Source organism: Mytilus galloprovincialis, chromosome 12 (genome assembly GCF_965363235.1).
Source record: "Mytilus galloprovincialis chromosome 12, xbMytGall1.hap1.1, whole genome shotgun sequence".
Taxonomy (NCBI): Eukaryota; Metazoa; Mollusca; class Bivalvia; order Mytilida; family Mytilidae; genus Mytilus; species Mytilus galloprovincialis.
This window is the reverse complement of record NC_134849.1, coordinates 50,831,956-50,852,910: the sequence shown is the minus strand read 5'-3', so window position 1 is coordinate 50,852,910 and position 20,955 is coordinate 50,831,956. Positions and strand designations below refer to the sequence as shown.

Genomic DNA, 20,955 nt, shown 5'->3' with positions numbered 1-20,955 from the left:
CTCCCAAAATCAATCCCAACCGTTCTTTTGTGGTCATAAACCTTGTGTCAAAATTTCATAGATTTCTATTAACTTAAACTAAAGTTATAGTGCGAAAACCAAGAAAATGCTTATTTGGGCCCTTTTTGGCCCCTAATTCCTAAAATGTTGGGACCAAAACTCCCAAAATCAATACCAACCTTCCTTTTGTGGTCATAAACCTTGTGTTAAAATTTCATAGATTTCCATTCACTTTAACTAAAGTTAGAGTGCGAAAACTAAAAGTATTCGGACGACGACGACGACGACGACGCAGACGACGCCAACGTGATAGCAATATAAGACGAAAAATTTTTCAAATTTTGCGGTCGTATAAAAAGGATAATTTACTACAAACAACAAACATTAGAGATTTTTTAATAGAAATACATCTTCTTTGATAAGATTAGTCTTACAAAACATAAATAGAGACAACATTATAAAATAACAATGACAAAAATGGAAAGTCTCTAATGAAAATTTAAAATAAGTCTCTAACTTTCTTCTCTGCTACTGCTTTTCTCCTTTCCTGAAAAAACAAAAACAAATGTGTCATTACTAACAAATTATTAGGTATTTTCAATATCAATAAGTAGTTGTAAATGCTTTCCTGGTTCATTATACTGTTGTATAACGCTATAAATTATAATTTACAACAACAAAAATTAGAGCAGAACTCAATGTAGATCATCAAAATGTTACAACAAATCAGAGGGAAGAATTTTTGTTGTGCATTTTTTGAAGGGCATCAAATTGTCTAAAAAAACGATTTTTTAATTGGTTATAATTTTACAGTAAAAACAAAAACCATTCTTATCTCATTTTAAGTGCTACTTATGCCCCTTTCCATCCCTCTCCTCAAAACAAAAGGAATAGCTTCTCTCCTCCCTAAAAAATAACTCTTAAAAATGTCCAAATTATCGACCTTTATTTGAAAGTAAATTATATTCATGTTTCTAAACTTTACAGAAAATGCTGTTTATACCAGCGACTGTAAAATCCAGATATTTAATGTACAACATCACGGAAGGACAAACCAGTCATTGTAGTTATACTGGTCTCCATGGAAGTGTTGATAAGACTAGAAACCAGTCACTGTTGTTATAGTAAGAGTTTTATTTCTTGATTTTGAAAGCTTTATAACTGAATACTATCAGAGGAGAAACCATTAAACAAGTAAAACTGAGCAATATTTTTTTCTTATTTTCTACCAAGGTGGATGTCAAACAAATGAATTTGTTATATAAAAAATTATAAAATTGGAGACTTAGATTTTTGTGCATATGTTATACACTTTTTATCTCATCAAAATAAAATAAAATAGATAATGGTTGGTCACATTTTTCAGGATTCAAATTGTACAAATAAAAAAATAATTTAAATTTGTCAATTTTATCTCTCATAGTAACAACAAGAAATCCATCAAATCCTTTTGTAAACTCTCAATGCACAAGTACGAATTTTATCCCTTTTCTATCATTAAAGTGTATTAATATTTATTCATGTGCGAGTGTTTGTTTCTGTTTCTAAACTTTACAGAAAATGCTGTTTATACCAGCGACTGTAAGTCCAGATATTTAATGTACAACATCATGGAGGGACAAACCAGTCATTGGTGTTATACTGGTCTCCATGGAAGTGTTGATAAGACTAGAAACCAGTCATGGTTGATATAGTAAGAGTTTTATTTTTTGATTTTAAAAGCCTTATAATTGAATACCATATCAGAGGAGAAACCATCATTTAATCGTGTGTAAATCATGTTCTTGTTTCTAAACTTTACAGAATATGCTGTTTCTATCAGCGACTGTAAAATCCAGATATTTATTGTACAACATCATGGAAGGACAAACCAGTCATAAGTGTTATACTGGTCTCCATGGAAGTGTTGATAAGACTAAAAACCAGTCACTGTTGTTATAGTAAGAATTTTATTTCTTGGTTTTTAAAGCCTTACAATTGAATAATATCAAAGAGGGGAAACCATCACTAAAAATAAAGATTCATTCAATTTAAAAAACTGTCAGAGAATAAAAACATAAGCAATAAACTTGAATACTGTAAATTCAGAAATTATTGCGAAAAATGCAACAGAGTTGTAAACGCAATATTTTGAAATATTCTATATGAATTAAACAGGATTTTTCTCCAAATCATAAAAATCTAAATCACATTTAAGTCCAAATTGACAAAATCACATTAAAAAATGCATGCAATAATTTCTGAATTTACAGTAATCAACACTTCAATCATGATTTTAAAGAATAAAATGAGCAACTGAAAATTATCATAACCTTGATTTGAACTTTTAGTGATTATCATTTATCATAAATAAACTACAACTATTAAAAGTAAATAAGCAATCTTTTTTTCTCATTTTTAAAAAATGTAAACATCTCTCTCTCTCTCAGCTGAAACATGCATGGTGGATGTCAAACAAATGAATCTATTAACAATTATTATATGAGATATTATAATTTATGAGACGAAATAGTTAAAACAGAATACTCAGATTATTTCAAAAGCTTATGTCATAAAAATTAAAATAAATAATGACGGTTCACATTTATTAGCATCAAATTGTACAAAAAAAAACATGATTAAATTTGTCATGATGCTCTCTCACTGAAACAAGAATTCATCAAATCTTATATCAGCTATTAAGTGTGCCCCCATCTCCTACAAAAGGAAGATCTTCTCACCTTGACTCTATTACTCATGAATAACCCTCATTAGTGAATTTCTTTTTAAAAATAAAACACACTCTTGTTTAGATTGGGTGCAACTTTATTACAAATATGAACTGTATCCCTTTTCCATCATTAAAGGGTATTTAAATTTATTTCTATGCAAGTGTCTGTTTTTGTTTCTAAACTTTACAGAATATGCTGTTTCTACCAGCAACTGTAAAATCCAGATATTTAATGTACAACATCATGGAAGGAAAACCAGTCATTGGAATATAACTGGTCTCCATGGAAGTGTTGATAATGACTAGAAACCAGTCACCTACTTATTTTGACTGGTCTCTATTGAAGTGTTGATAATGACTAGATCCAGTTACAGTAGTTATACTAGTATCCATGGAAGTGTTGATATTGACTAGAAACAAGTCAATGCAGTTATACTGATCTCCATTTTAAAGGGGCATTAGCTATCAAATTCATGTTCACCGATTTGACTCAAATTCTCATATTTTATTTTTGACTATGTAAAACATTTTCCCAAACTATCAAAAGTCTAAAATAAACAATTTACAGGACATGGTCTCAATAACATGTAGTTCGTTTGGTGTGTATTTTATATGGTTGTCATCTAACTAACTTTTCGAGTTGACCTTTTATGACCATATAAGTGATGTAAACATAAACATGGATATAAATTGATTAAGCAACATGTGCAATTGGATTTTTATAGGTCTGTTCAATTTTGTATGATAGATTAAAAATATATGTTTATCATCTTTTTTACCTTGTAAAAATTATTGTTTGTGAATCGAATCGGTCAATCAAATGATTTACCTTTGTTTCACTTTCAATGTTGACATTCTTTTCCTTTAAATAATCGTACACGGACAATGCATGCATTATTCTATCTCTTTTTCAGGGGTTAAATTGGAGTTCACATGAATACGGGTTTATTGAGGTCGAATTATTCCGAATTATTCAAGTGAATAATTCATTATCAATGTCTTTTAGCTTAGTTTGACAAAATTGAACCATTTTATCAGCTAAAGCGAATTTTAATTTCACTATTACATTTTCATTAATGATTGAACAAAAAAAAAATCATACTTTAGATTTTTTTATTTATCTCGTAGCTAGTGCCACTTTAAAATTGAAAATTCTCGGTTGTTTGGAAAGCCTGCTTATAACTATCAATAAATTGAAGCAAAATTATAAAAAAATTAAATATTATTTATTGAAACATGCAAAATAACATAGAAAAAAACACAAGCAAAATTTTGAATAATGATATTAGGGCTATTCCAGGAAAAAATGTATGGGGGTGTTGGAAGGCAGTTTTTGTCAGCACCTGCCACCCAGACAATTGTATTTGAGAATTATAGTGCATTATAGTGTGAAAAGTTGCTCTAATACCAATCACCCATGTATTACTAATATAATATGCCGTCCAACCCCCCATTCATTTTTTTCTGGAATAGCCCTTATGAAAAAACATCGAAGTTGTACTTGATAGAACAAAATGCAATTCAAACAAAAAATAATCCTTATCTTGATTTAATCTTTGTATGAATTACTAGATTTATTATTGATAAGCTGAAATGACTATAATTAAATGTAGGCCAACTTTTTACAGTTTTATTCGATGATTGAACAATTTAAAATTAGATTTCTTGCTCTGGTCTTAAATTGATTGGGTTATTTTCTTTAATGTGCTCAATACTTGTAGTAATTTTTTGTTATAAATCTTAAAGTTCAGCAAAGTAGATCTCCAAATATTTTGTTAGGGTCATTCTTATTGTGTTGCCCTGTTAATATTATTTATTTTTTCAAACCACCTTTTTCAAGGATTTCATTTCTTTCGTTCGTAAGCAAAAAGTTGAGTTTAAAGGTAGACATTTTATCACATCAAATCATATGAATCAGGGTTTCAAATAGGGTTCATTTTGTTATGGCAAAAAAAATATAAGAATTTATACTTGTAGTACATAAATACAGAATTTTTTTGGGAAAAAAACAACATCATTTCAAACCCTGCTAAATAAATATCATGTTAAATTATGAACTAATAATATCCTATTTAATAAAGGAATGTCTTTTTGAAGCTAGAAACTAAAATCCATACAAATAGTTTTCATTCTTTAGGTTTCACAATGGTGATATTAGATAATAAAGCAAAAAAGTGATATAACAGGCAGTCAGTAATGTTGTGATAAGCAAACAGTTCAAAGTCCATTTATTTACGAGACCTTATATTATGTTGATCTTTCTGTACTCTCACTTGAGCAGATTTCATCATCTCTTGTTTCCTACGAAAATCACATTGAATTTACAGAAAAAAAACAACTTTGCCATTCCCACATAAAGAATGACAACTCTTTACTTAACGTATAATTGATTGATTGATTGTTGATTGCTTTACGCCGCATTAGCACAACAAGGCTATTTCGCGGCAAGAGCTAATTGGAATAGTTTTTACTCAACGTATAAAAAAGACCAATATTTTTTACTCACCTTATAAAATAGACCAATATTTTTTACTCAACGTATAAAAAAGACCAATACTTTTTACTCAATGTAGAAATAAGACAAACAAACAAACAGGAGAAGATCTGATATTTCAACTGAGTATATGATGTGCTATTTGTAGCTTGTGAAATTATTTGAGGAAGCATTAATTTTAAAAAACACATATTTTTCTATGTTTTGTGTACAAAGGAGTGTGATTATAAGAGATTCATGTTCAAATGTATGTAGGAGTAAAGAAAAAACAATTAATACCATGTTTTCATGAATATGGTGTGTGAACTATATGTTGGAAAAACACATACATATGTAAATATCCTATGCACATTTAATGTTAAATACCTACCGTTTTGCTGCTATAGAACTGAGTAATCGATTTCCAAATAAAAATGTTGGTATTGCTAGTAGTCCTAAGTATCGTACTGTATCAAACATGTTAAGACAAGTGAAATATAAGTAGTAGAGGCCAAAGATTCCTGAAAATATACAATAACAATTAGATTTAAGGATAATGTGATAAAAGGGGTAAAAACTGTAAATTCAGAAATTATTGCCTGCATTTATTACTGTGATTTTGTCATTTTAGACTTAAATGCGATTTTAATTTTTACGATTTTGAGAAAAATCCTGTTTAGTTTATATAAAATATTTCAAAATGCGAGTTCTATTTAATGCGTCTACAACTCTGTCGCATTTTTCGCAATAATCTCTGAATTTACAGTATTTGAGCTAAAATTCTAAAATATAATATCTATTGATAAAAAAGAATATGGATGATTTTGAATGGCCAATAACTTTAGCTTATCTATTTTGTTCCAGATAACTCGATGTAAATACACTCTCGTTAAACAAAAATACTCTTCAAAGGAAGATAACCTTTAACATAAAATTCACTTGTAAATGTTAAAATAAGACCAGCAGCATCTTGAAGCCTACCAAACATTTGTCACACTTTTTTTCTTGACGTTTTAATAATCATAATTTTGGGCTGCTCATGACCTGGTGTTATTTAATTCCATGTTCTATGACCTTTTGTCTATTGATAGTCGTTTATTGTCACTCATGCAATATCTCCTTACCTTTATATTTTTTTTAATAATTCAATTACCTGCTAGACAAACATGGAATCCTACTGCACTGAGTGACATGGGGAAATTGGAAATGTTGGCTCCAATCTTCATCCACTGTAATATACAATAAAACATGTTGACAAATTTTACTACAGATAATTCTTTTCATCCACTACAATATACAGAAAACATGCTTAAGATAAAATCTTCATCCTTTAAGTTATATCAATTATATGAGGGAATGTATTTCATATTTACCCTCATAATAAAAAAAAAAAATTGAATATGTTATTCATTTGTTGTAAATGATTAGGAGCTTTGAAAAGGTCAAATGTTTATAAATTTTAAACCCAGGAATTTTGACATTCAGAAACAGTCCCAACCTTTAATCTTTAAGTCAATAATAAAATATTATTACTGTGAATGATACATTCATTCAAGAATTACTGGTTTTTACTGTAAAGATATTTTAGGACAGTTACCATAAGATTATTCATTACACCATCCTCACTGCATCAATAAATGATCTAAATGAAAAGAACGAACTGTTTGTCAACACCTTGCTAGTAAACATTGATGAAACTAGACAATTAAGAAGCTGACATTTACTATACCAGTACAGTGAATGAAATTCAATGATGGAACAATGAACTCGACAGGAGTACTGGTGAAAATACACATAACGTTTGATTTTTATTAAATGATACATGATACCTAATGCATACAAATATCGTATATGGAGACACACTCAAGGCCAAGAGTCTGGAAAGACTAAAGCATAAATCATTTTGAGGATTAAAAATCAAACATCTTTAAATAAACACAGTTGAAAATGATTACTTCAGTTTTGCCATGTGGTACCATTTTTATTTGTTTTTGATATTTAAATTTGAGATTTTACCATGTTTGATAAAGCCTGCATATTGATAACCTTACATATAACTATCTCAAGCTGTAATGTTGTACCCAATTCACAACAAAAGGAGATGTCATATTATACTCATAACAAAATTGAAAGGCATGATGTTCATTAATTGTAAAAGTTTTACAAGAAATAGCCAAACTACTCTGGTTGTAACTTTTAGGTGAATACTATAGCTTCATGGTTTATGTGGTTGGTGGAAAAAAATAGGATGGTGGGGGTGGGGTAAAAAGCATCTAGACAAATGTTGGTGTTCCGGTATTTTTGAGTCCTTAAAGGCTTTAGAAACAGTAAAATCTTTTGAAAATATTTAATCGTAGGATTTGGAAATCCAGAAACAAAATTTTACAACCTTTCATCAATATAAATTATAGATATAAATATTATGACTGCAATATGATTTGAACCAAATATATTTCTTCCAGTAATGATATTTTTAGCAGTTAGCATAAGTTCATTTATAACAGCATTTTAATTGCTTCAAGGAAAGATCCAAATGAATAAAAACAAACTGTTAGTCAACTCCTTACTAGTAAACATTGATGAAACTAGACAATTAAGGAACTGACATTTTACTATACCAGTACAGTGAATGAAATTCAATGATGGAACACTGAACTCTACAGGAGTACTGGTGAAAATACATATAAAACATCTGTTTTTTATTAAATGATACATGATACCTAAGGCATATACAAATATCATATATGGAGACACACTCAAGGCCAAGAGTCTGGAAAGCCTATAGCATAGAACATTTTGAGGATTTAAATCATACAACTTTAAATAAACACAGTGGAAAATGATTACTTCAGTTTTGCCATGTGGTACCATATCTATTTGTTTTTGATATTTAAATTTGAGATTTTAACATGTTTGCTAAACCCTGTATGTTGACAATCTAACATTTAACTATCTCCAGCTGAAATATTGTATTGTATCCAATTCACAACAAAAGGAGATATCATATTATCCTCATAACAAAATTAAAACGCATAATGTTCATTTATTAAGTAAAAATTTTACAAGAAATTATCAAACTGTAGTTGGTTGTAAAGGTAAATAATGAAGCTTTGGTTATGTGGTTGGTAGAAAAAAAAAATAGGAAGGTGGGGATGGGGTAAAGAGCATCTGAAATAAATCTTGATGTTCAGGTTATTTTAAGTTTTAAAATGCTTTTGAAACAGTCAAATCTTTCTTAAAATATTTGATCTCAGGAATTTGGAATTCCAGAAACAAATTTTACAACACCTCTCTATATTTACATATTATGACTGCCATATGATTTGAACCTAATATATTTATTCAAGTAATGATATTTTTAGCAGTTAGCATAAGTTCATTTATAACAGAATTCTAATTGCTTAAAGGAAAGATCTAATTGAATAGAAACAAACTGTTTGACAGCACCTTGCTAATTTACACTGATGAAACTAGACAATTAAGAAGCTGACATTTACTATACCAGTACAGTGAATGAAATTCAATGATAGAACAATGAACTCGACAGGAGCACTGGAGAAAATACAAATAAAACATTGTTTGTTTGTTATCATACATGTCATATGAATTCATACAAATGACAAACTCAAGCCCAAGAGTCTGGAAAGCCTGTAGCATAAAATATCTTGAGGATATAAATACATGTGACAATTTCGGAAACTACAGTCCACTTTTTTTTATTATTACTAGAGAAACAGAGGAACTCTACAGGGCTAACTTTCACTTTTCTTTTGATAATTGAGAAGGTTACTATTAGTTACATAGTATGCTAGTGACCTAATACGGTATATATGGAATTTACCGACCTCATATATACCGTATTACGTCACTTGCACACTATGTAACAAATTTATCTTACCGACTATCTTAACGTGTAAAATTAGACTTGTGATCTATCAAAATGAGCAAGCCAGTCTTCAATACTGTTAGCATTACAAAACTACTTCCATTGATCCTACAAGAATAGCCAACGATAACAACTTGTTAGGTTTAAATATGTTTAATGAATTTATTTTTTTTTATAAAGGGACGTAACACTACTAACCGTGTATGAAATAAGCCCCGCCTCCCTACTACCTAATATGGAATATAAAAGGGACGTAACTCAACTACTATCTGTGTATGAAATAAGCCCCGCCTCCCTACTAACCTAATATCAAATATACACGGTCTTCACGCGGACGCTTTTAACCAATCACATTCCTAGAAATGTATAGGAGGTAAGATAAATAAAATTCCTATATAAAAGTATCAACTAGATTGTTGTATTCACTTACACAGATGAATAGTATTGCCAAAGGTAACAAAACTAAAGCCGTAAACACAGTGGAAACAACTGCTGGGGGTCTCTTCTCAGGTTCACGAAACAGGTGCTGTAAAGAAGGGTAAAAATAGGTTATATTTAAATGTACACAATTTCTCCATGTAGCCTGATGTAATTTAACAAAATGTCAGCTAAATGTAGATGTCTATTTGGTATCTTTATGAGAAATATTTATAAACTCTCTCTGATATATTTTTGTCTCTATAGAACGATGCCATATTGAAGAATTGAACAGAATTTAAACCGATTTGTCCCATACTGCTTAGCTGTATACATATTTATCGGGATCATAGCTTTTAAATTTTGAAACGAATACATTTGTTCATAATATAATATTTCAGCATAGTTCACATAAATTTATTTATAACAACATCCCAGGGAGAACTGTAAAACTTATTTTTTAGTATAAAAAAAAACAAATAATTTTACATTAACATTACACTATTCAAACAGATGAAATATACAAAACCTTAATTTCTGGTTTCTTTGCATATTGGCTTTCTTTAGTCTTTGGTGTTGGTGCGTCAGCGAAATTAAGTTCTACATCAGCCTAAAATCATTATTGTTAATATAATGTCAATATAACAAGATTCTGACCTTAACAAAATTTACCTATGTAACATTTCCCTAAATGAAGCATTGAGCTACTGTTAGAAATATGTTGTTGCTGTCTTCACTTAGAATAAAATGAAATCTAGTTTTCCTATATAGTTTCCCTAGTATCATCTTAGATTTCATTTATTTTACAAAACAATTTGAGTTAACATTGAATTTTTATCATTAAGAAATATTTCTTGAGGATACCATTGGATAGTTGTATATATTACCATATTGATAATGATAGATATCACAAGTCTTCTTTGTTCAATTCATGTTGATGACAGATCTTAATTGTCTCTGTTTAATTCATTCACAACTTTTCTTTATAAATTCAGGATAATTTAGAGCTTGACATATTACACAGAAACCTGTTAATATTTGAAAACTTTATGATACTCTTAAGGCCTTGCGGACATAAATTGAAGTACACTTCTATAATACTAAAATTACGAGGTCCAATTTGTCAGCCGTCATCACGTAAAAACGACGAATCAAAAAATTCAACTTTATATATAACTAATATTGTACAAAGGTGTAGATTAAAAATTACACCACTCCAGGCCCTTTTGTTTTCCACGTAATTAATATTGCCACTAATTAAGAAGTTCCGGGTCGAGTCCGATACCGATACCAATAGTATATTCACCTGTTACCGATTACCTTATCTGTACGTTCCGAATCTGACAGGCCCACCACCAAACGGTGTATTCAGGATTATTATGCTATATAGTATTTTAATCAGTTAGACTTTCTAAGATAACAATAAGAATACTAAAAATCTGGACTAAAGTAAGGTGTATAGGTACAGTTTTAAATTTGTTAGCGGGCATGACATAAAACAGCGAATCAAAGAATTCAATATTTATAACTAATATACAATGCTGTTGATTAAAAAATACTCCATTCCAGGACCTTTTGTTTTCCAAATAATTAATATTATCAATAATTGATAAGTTCCAGTTCGACGGGTTTAAACAGAAAGATTTGAAAGCAGAGAAAACTGTGTATCTTATAATCAGCTTGAATTTATCAGATGACAATACTAATACTAAAATAAGGCTTGCACATAGCTATATTCTTTAATTCAGTCACGGACCCACGATATACGGGTGTGTTCTAGTATCTTCATAAAATTCAAAATCCAACCAACCAAAAAACTGAATTTTGAGTTTTTAGCACAATATTTGTGAAGTTTAATGAACAAGAGACCCACTGGCATGTGGTCATACTTCTTGTTGTTTGCCGTGTCATTGACAAATATCAGGACATTTCCTGTTATTCATCATAAATGTAAAGTTGTGATATTTAAACTGATTACTAATTATGTATTGTCTATTTTATTTTACAGAGATTTCTTCCAGAAGTAATCTCTACTTTAAGAGAATGTCCCGTCAAAACATAATGAAATATACTGTGAAATGGTAAACATTACTGCTCTACAGGTACTTACCAATGACCAGGAGAATGGATTTTCAATGACAGCATCTCCAACAATTAATTCCATACCATATTTACCAGACAATTGACCAAACTCCTTAGCATTAGCTCCAACATCCTACAAAAGATATAAATATCATTCTATGGTGTCTAACTGATTAAAAATATGTGTATAGCAAGCCATAATTTCTTATAGTTACTTTACATGTGAGTGTTTCATAAAAATCCATACATTTGCTTCTTTTCATATTCAATTGGACTGTAATTGGATATCCAGAAACAAAGAGAAATATTCAGTTCTTCAATAATTAGCATAAGAGCTGCTAATAACCCTGTTGTGCTTAAAATTTTAATAGATCATATATATATATTCTAAAATCTTTCTTAAATTATCACCACACAAAAAAAAGATCATAAAAGTACCTTTTATAATTACATCCAACTTTTTAATCTATACCATAAAATTAAGCCCTCTGCCACAGACTACACAATATGGCATCACTTTTGTACAAAAATTTCCTCTACATTTTAAAACTTTCTCTGTACAATTTTGTAATATTCGTCAACATAAGCTTACTTGGATAATATCAATGATATTGTTTCACCAAAATAAGAAACTACAATTAATCTTTCTTTAGGGGAAATTATTATTAAACACAGCTAGTATTTATTATGAAATACAACTAGTATATATTATGAAATATAAAAAAAGTACCTTCAAAAACATGCAAGTAATATTCCTGTTCTAGCACTTAATTTAGTCAGTACCTACCATATAAGTACCCACCCTGGTAATACTAGAATTAATATACCCATTAATGTAGCTGAATGTACAATAAGACAGTGTACAGCAGTGAAAGGTATGGGTTTATGTAATCTCATTGAAACAATTAGGAACAAAAAAAAACCACCAATAAACTGTTTTATCGCTATTTTGTGCATTTTTCCTTTGATCTTTTTTTGTGATAATTTTCATATCATGCTACTCGCTTGGGATGGAAAATTATTGCTAGAAACTAAGGAGACATGTGGCGTTGCTAACGAAATTGACATGAAATTGACAACATCATCATAGGTAAAATAGCGATAAACAGATTATCATTTGTCATCTCAACTCGATTGCCTTTCTTGCTTTCGCCGTCCCTGCTCAAGTGAGAAAATCAATCTCGTTGAGATGATCAACAATAATCTATAAATGTACTACTGATACTTAAATATGTTAATATCTTCATAAGCTCCAGATGTGCCTAACAATCTTTTGTCTTCTTTAGAAAATTAAGAAAGGCAACAAAATATATATTTGCTAATAATCTATACATACCAGATCAAATTTGTATCCTCCAGATGATTCTGTTTGGGCAACAAATACAATTTCTTGGTTTGTATTCTGATTGGTAAGTTTCACAAATGTCTGCAAGTAAAACCATACAACATTTATAATCATTTCTTAGATGTGTGTTGTTAGATTAATAGGTTATGAAGAACATCTACATAACAAGTTCTAAACATTTCCTTTTATAAATGCTAAACTTCTGCGAAGATAAGATTTGACTAGGTGATATCAGTTTTGGTTAATGAAACTGCAGCCTGTTGGCGCAGAAGTATTCAATCAAGAACTTTGAAATTGAATTGAAATATTGCACCACAATTGTTTTCTTATTAACTTTTCACCATTTAAAAGTTGAATTTGTTGCATACATATATTTTCAATAAATTTTCTGATTTTTTTCTTTACCTGGTGAGCTGAAACTGATTTACTGCTGCTTTTGTCCTTCAGCTGAAATTTCATGATGATTTTCTGATGACTGTCAGCTTCAAAGGTGTTTGCTGCCTTCTTTGGATATTGCAACCTAGGAATAATTAAACTGATCTTTAAAACTTATCAAATCTTGGTAATTTGTCCCTATTCAGCAATTCCATTCCTCTTAGGGAAACTTTGAATTTAAACTCATTGAGTCATGCTGACATAAGGCAAACAGGTTTACATTAAATAAAAAAAAGCAAACTTCAGGTAATTAATTGTATTGCAATCTTTTAAAAACACTGAAGAGTTATTTCCCCCTTAATTCCACTATTTTACATTTTTGGCCAAAAAAGTTACATCACAAATCAATATCCCACAAAAAAAGATTAATAAATTATTAAATCATTTATTGAACATTCCCTGGCATTAAAATACAATAAATATATAAATACCTTTTTTAATTGCAGGTAAAAGAAATTAATGAAACCTTCTAAAATTTAATATACCTAGAGTTTATATAAAAACAATTTTCCTAACAATTTTATCATCATCACATCATCAAAGATGTGATTATCATCAATATTTGGAAGAAAGTTTGTTTAGATGTTAAACAAACCTAACAAAACATAAATATACTACACAGGGTAAAATGGTCAGTCACTGACACTTACACATCAAAAATACTACACAGGGTAAAATGGTCAGTCATTGACACTTACACATCTTAAATACTACACAGGGTAAAATGGTCAGTCATTGACACTTACACATCAAAAATACTATACAGGGTAAAATGGTCAGTCATTGACACTTACACATCTTAAATACTACACAGGGTAAAATGGTCAGTCATTGACACTTACACATCAAAAATACTATACAGGGTAAAATGGTCAGTCATTGACACTTACACATCTTAAATACTACACAGGGTAAAATGGTCAGTCATTGACACTTACACATCAAAAATACTATACAGGGTAAAATGGTCAGTCATTGACACTTACACATCTTAAATACTACACAGGGTAAAATGGTCAGTCATTGACACTTACACATCAAAAATACTATACAGGGTAAAATGGTCAGTCACTGACACTTACACATCTTAAATACTATACAGGGTAAAATGGTCAGTCACTGACACTTACACATCTTAAATACTATACAGGGTAAAATGGTCAGTCATTGACACTTACACATCAAAAATACTATACAGGGTAAAATGGTCAGTCACTGACACTTACACATCAAAAATACTACACAGGGTAAAATGGTCAGTCATTGACACTTACACATCAAAAATACTATACAGGGTAAAATGGTCAGTCACTGACACTTACACATCAAAAATACTACACAGGGTAAAATGGTCAGTCACTGACACTTACACATCTTAAATACTATACAGGGTAAAATGGTCAGTCACTGACACTTACAAATCAAAAATACTATACAGGGTAAAATGGTCAGTCATTGACACTTACACATCAAAAATACTACACAGGGTAAAATGGTCAGTCACTGACACTTACACATCTTAAATACTATACAGGGTAAAATGGTCAGTCACTGACACTTACAAATCAAAAATACTATACAGGGTAAAATGGTCAGTCATTGACACTTACACATCAAAAATACTACACAGGGTAAAATGGTCAGTCACTGACACTTACAAATCAAAAATACTATACAGGGTAAAATGGTCAGTCATTGACACTTACACATCTTAAATTCCAATGCATAACAATCACATTCACTTTACTAAGCCAGCTCTTTAACTCACAGGGCAAATACATTATACAACTTTTAGTAAACTGAATGCAGTTGAATGATATCTGATTTGTTTACAATGTTTGGCATCAAGGAAAGCTTTAACTTGTGTTGTCTTATACAAACAAGAACATTCTTTTAATTTTCACAATACATATCCTGTTGAGGCAAATTATTTCCAACAGTTTTTACACAGATTATACTTTCAAGGTGACAAAAGAAAAACCCAAGTCCTATAAAGCCGAACGAATGATCGAATAAATATTCTGATATTAGTCAAAAGAAGGACATGCTTATTTACTAACCTACCACAAAACTCAATGACAGAAAAATTATCAGCAATCTTGCCTATATACAATATGAAAACAATTAACTTGATCAGTAGATATATAATACATACTTAGTGGTCCTTGAAGCTGTAGTCTGGTCTTTATCAGCAATACCAATCTCTACATTCTCAATAGACACCTGTGTGGTCACTTTCACTTCAACCTGTAATCAAAATTGTACATTTCAATCTCTGAATGCAATTTTTAATCAAGGTCAAAACCATCAGAATTTGTAGGTTACAGATTTACTTAAAATATTCTTTTGACTTAAATAGTGACGATTTGTCATTGAATTTCACAATTGTTTGCGATTCTCTTATTGTTTATTTTTGAAGTTTAATTGCTTGATGGGTCGATTGTTGTACGTTTTAAAGAAATATATCTTTTGTTCCTGGCACTAAGTAACCATTTTGATACTGCACTATTGGATAGTCATGTTAATTTTTCCTACCATTAATTACTTTATAAAAGATACTAGAGACATTTGTTATGGTATCTTCAAGAAAAGATGCATGTAATACAATATACTTTTCTGTAGCTGGTTGTTTTGGGGGGAAATTCTGTGATTGATCAAAATGTTACACTCCTGTTTTAGCACTTTATTTAGTCAGTACCTAGATGAAGTACCAACCCTGGTAATACTAGAATTAATATACCCATTAATGTAGCTGTATGTACAATAACAAAGTGTACACCAGTGAAAGGTATGGGTTTATGTCATCTCTATAAAACAATTAGGAACAAAAACAGCATTCTTAAAACTGTTTATTTGACTGCCATGTACTAAAAACCAGGCAATTTTTTTATATTTGAATATGTTAACAATATCTTCCATGTTTATAAACCAAAAATACATCAATGATAGGGACAAGCAACCTAGACTGGTGGTACTTACGAAAGCTCCAGATGTGCCTAAGAACCTTTTGTCTGCCTTCTTTGGTGTAGCACTGATTGTCAACCTGTAGAAGCCTGGAGCTGGCTTGGATTCCATAAAATTAATCTCGTATAAAGACCTACAATAAGACGCAAATAAATGTTCAACTGATTTTCTTGAAATGATATCCCAATTTATTCACATATCAATGTTTACAAAAACATTTTGCCACAGCATTTTTGATACCTTATATTGCTTAAAAAAAAATATGTGTGATTTTGTATACAATTGTACAATACATGACTATCAAATATTGGATGGCTCATATTATTAAGAAAAGTTTATTTTCAATGTTCTAGCACTTTATTTAGTCAGTACCTAGATGAAGTACCAACCCTGGTAATACTAGAATTAATATACCCATTAATGTAGCTGAATGTACAATAATAAACTGCACACCAGTGAAAGGTATGGGTTTGTGTCATCTCAAAGAAAAAAGATTACATTTATGATTCAACATCTCTGATTAGATCTACATGAAATTCTACAGTTGAAAATGAATATTTAGTAGAAATTATATAAAGTCACAGCCTAATCAGAAAGTCAAGTTTTGTGTGTAAAGGCAGTTTATTCTTCACAAACTTTTTCAAATAAAGCTAAACAAACACAAAAAAAATCAGATTCTATCCTTTTCATTTGAAATAAGGCCAAAAAAAAAATAGGTGTGTTTCCTGTTGCATGCCCCAAAAAATTAGGGTCGGTAGGGCCTAAATTAAAATATTGTTTGTTTGCCCTTTTCCGACCCTATGTTTTGAAACAGGGTAGGTAGGTAGGTAAAATATTTTATTTTTTCCCCAAAAAAATAACTTGGGTCGGTATATTTTTTGTCATTGGTAGGCAGGTAGGTATAATATTTTACTTCATACATGTAGATACAAAATCTTCATAATGTCATTTTTGTCTGTTTTGCTTTTGCTAAAAAGTTTCTGGGACTATTTGTATAATAGTCCCAGGAAGTTTTGAAAAAAAATATATCATGTAGAATGTGAAGTTAATTTATATGCACTACTATTTTGTTTTCAAATTTCAAAATATATTTTCAACGTTTATATGCCTGGAACTTTGAAGAGTTTTAACTTGCACTAATATTCTGTACTACGTACCTTGTTCGCTTACCTCTACCTAAAGGTTTTCTGTAAGAGTTAATATTGTCCTGGTAAAATATGCCCAGGCAGACATACATTACTAGTAGAAAAAGTCCCTAGAGTGTTTAAATTTTCGGTTGTGCCTATGTTGCCAATAAAAATGCAACAAGACTTGAAACTCAATTGTCACGTATTTTACATCGCATTTATAAATGATATGTACATGTATGGAAAACTTGGGCGATTTTACTGCCAAATATTCTCCACTTTAAAGGCGTTTGTCACCTTTGGTTCATGTCAGATATAATGAATATAGCAATACTGGTCGAAGGCATCGTTAACATAATCATCCTGATCTACGGATCACAAAAAGGCCAAGGACGTATGTTAGTTATACGTCCTTGCAAAAGGCCATCCCTACCACAGGCACTTGTTTCTATCCATAGGAAGGTCGACTATCCATATAAATAGAATATGGATAGTCGACCTTCCTATGGATAGAAACAAGTGCCTGTGATCCCTACATAGAATACAACGTCCGTTTACAAAATAGTTTGTACACACGTTGATAGTTTTGTAAATGAACCCTGCTCTTCAAGTTTAAAGATACAGAGTAACGTACATCATATCAAGATTTCAAAGCGTTCAACATCGATTTCAAACAAATGCTTTGAAACTCTAAATGCAAGTGTTCATGTCAAACGCTCACGTGATACCAAACGGACTAGACGTTATACGATAAAGGTAAAACCCGAGGATTCCGGTAAAAAAAGTTTTGAACGGGAAATACAAATATAAGATTTTTGGTAGGAACGAAGAAATAAAATAAAATAAAATCTTGCTGATAAATACAAATAAAAGATTTTCAGGCGGAACGAATTTATAGGGTCGGTCGGTAAAGGGCAAACAAACAATATTTTAATTTAAGCCTAGGTAGGTATTTTTTTTTTTTTTTTTTTTTTTTTTTTTTTTTTTTACTGGCCTGCTTCGGTTGTTTTTTGTGTATTTTTATAATCAGTTTGTTATTCTTTCAGGTTATTTTCATCAGTTCATTGTATAAAGTATACAAGATATGAATAGTCCATGTTCAAAAGTTGCAGAAGACTTGGCCAGGACTTCCAGCTTATAAAATTTTCAAACTTTTCAGAACTGATATGCCATCTGTACAGGTCAGGCTATAGTCTTACACAGAAAGCCCATCAAAGTCTGTCTCAGCAAAGACCTGTTTTATAATCAGTTTCTTTCAGACAATTTAGTTCACAGAACTGATGCCAGCTTTTCTACAAATACCAAATATTAATAACACGATAGAGGGATGGGTGGAAATCTTTGAAATTTTGATAATATACTAGCTGTTTAAAAGAAAATTAGAATTAGAAAATGGGGCTATTATACTTTTTTTCTCGTTCCTGTGTGGACACTCATCGATTGTTATTGATAACACACTTTGACTGATGGCCATAGCAGAAGCCATGCCGTTGTTTGACTTCAATCTGTATCACACAAATGCTTACTGTATTAAAATTTTATTTGAAATCAAACGTTTAAAAGATGCCATTCAAAGGCTATACTAAACAAAAACCGTTTCCGGAAAAAAACGAAAAAAATCCGGTTTTTTTTTCCGGGAAAAAAAAGCTAGGGTCGGCGCCAAAAAAATAGGGTCGGTCGGGCGACCGGAAACACATTTATTTTTTTTTTGGCCTAATTAAAAAAAATCTAGGCTATCATTTGTTTATGGCCATGGTCAATTGACTGTTGGCTATAAACCTATTTTTCATTGTTTTCCTCATGGCCACAATATCTTTTTTTTGAAGACCACCTGACTTAGAAACTTACTCATCTTTGGCACTGAATGGTTTCTTGCTGAGTACAATGGCATCATCTCGTAAGTGCTTGGCACTGTCTGCTACTACAGTCAATGGTCCTAGTGGTGCTCCCATCAAGTTGGATACACGTACCTGTCAACAATAAATATCATGATGATATAAAAACCAGAATCAACATTTTGAAAACAAACTTTAAACACATGTAAAGTTTTGTTTGTAACACTTGAACAACATAAGAGAATTAAATATAGATTAGCTCAATAATGTCAGAATGATTCATTCATTTGTTCCAGTATATTATTAACTCACTAACCCTGGTAATCCTAGAACTATCTCGCTATTCAGTGTGAGCTAAAGCTCGGTGTTGAAGGTGATACTTTGACCTATAATGGTTTACTTTTGCAAATTGTGACTTGGATTGAGAGTTGTCTCATAATTGACATTGGCACTAATACCACATCTTTTCTTATATTCAAGTAACATCAAAATGTTATATTCCTGTTCTAGCACATTATTTAGTCAGTACCTACCATATAAGTACCAACCCTGGTAATACTAGAATTAATATACCCATTAATGTAGCTGAATGTACAATAATGTACAGCAGTGAAAGGTATGGGTTAAACAAATATATCTGAAAAGCCAACTTTATTCCAAATAATTTATTTATGTCAACTGCGGAGTACAACACCTCTAAAGAGTTGTCCATTATGTTGTGCTGAATGCATGAATATAAATCTAATATGACACATCGCTCTTGGGAAAGTATAACCCATAAAGTGCCAACCTTTGGTAAAATCAGTAAACATTCAAGCCAACATAAATTCTTTGTTAAGTCACAATAGATCCGAATGGGGAAATTTAACCTTCAGTAGATTAAGTCCCATACTCTATAAATGCTCTTGAACAATTTTTTTAGGGTTGACAGGATAGGTTTGTAGGTTTAGAGGGTCTCCTTATACAATTTTTTAAATTCTATCATTTTTTCCTTTGAATAAGACCATCTTCTCATACATTTTCCCTTGTAAGTGCCTTCTAATATTCATCATATAAACAGTTATATTTGAGTTTACCTGTACAGTTGACATGGACTGACTGACTGCTACTGAACTGGCTAATGTTACAGCAACTGGAATGTGGTACTGAAAATATCAAACAAACAAAACTAGATATCATTGAGATGGGAGCCATCTCTGTGGGCCCCGCTGTCAATAACGTGGGGTAAATAAGTTGTATGGATAATCTGATATGAAGCATTATTTGAAGTTATTACATAGTCTCATGTGTGATTTTGATCTAAGATTTTAAGTTAAAACTGATAAATATTCTCATCTTACTTTCATAGTATAATAGTGATATGACTGCATGATGTGAACTCATTGTTTACTACTCTAAGGTGACTTCTGGATATATGGATTGATGTTTGAACAATATGTTTAAAGGTGCTGCCCAATTGATATTTGTCAAATATTTTTAGAATTATGCCTTCAATATATTATGACCCACCAAGTATAAAGTATGAAATATTAATGGTTCTCGAGAGGTAGAGCGGACACAATTTGTTAAGACAACGAACGGATGGACAGACCGACAGACTGATCTTAGACCTAGGATGCATACATTATGACACATTCTCTTGTGTTGGTTAATATATATGTTAAGTTGAAAATGTTTGTCA

General features: G+C 30.8%; 1 protein-coding gene across 2 annotated transcripts in view; it reads right to left on the bottom strand.

The window, feature by feature from the left end:
- Positions 1-380: 380 nt before the first annotated feature.
- The window catches only part of LOC143054137 (dolichyl-diphosphooligosaccharide--protein glycosyltransferase subunit 2-like), a 30,783-nt gene continuing 10,208 nt past the window's right edge, over positions 381-20,955 (bottom strand). The window contains exons 9-21 of one of the 2 annotated variants that reach the window (XM_076227047.1): positions 20,351-20,419; positions 19,288-19,409; positions 16,328-16,445; positions 15,504-15,595; positions 13,319-13,433; positions 12,905-12,994; positions 11,597-11,701; positions 10,016-10,096; positions 9,500-9,595; positions 6,337-6,412; positions 5,575-5,704; positions 4,952-5,011; positions 381-547 (exon numbers count right to left, since the gene is read on the bottom strand). In XM_076227047.1, the coding sequence (XP_076083162.1) occupies positions 529-547; positions 4,952-5,011; positions 5,575-5,704; positions 6,337-6,412; positions 9,500-9,595; positions 10,016-10,096; positions 11,597-11,701; positions 12,905-12,994; positions 13,319-13,433; positions 15,504-15,595; positions 16,328-16,445; positions 19,288-19,409; positions 20,351-20,419 (1,173 nt within the window). In that variant the 3' untranslated portion in view covers positions 381-528. The remainder of the gene's footprint in view (positions 548-4,951; positions 5,012-5,574; positions 5,705-6,336; positions 6,413-9,499; positions 9,596-10,015; positions 10,097-11,596; positions 11,702-12,904; positions 12,995-13,318; positions 13,434-15,503; positions 15,596-16,327; positions 16,446-19,287; positions 19,410-20,350; positions 20,420-20,955) is intronic. The other variant, XM_076227048.1, reaches the window with a different exon arrangement.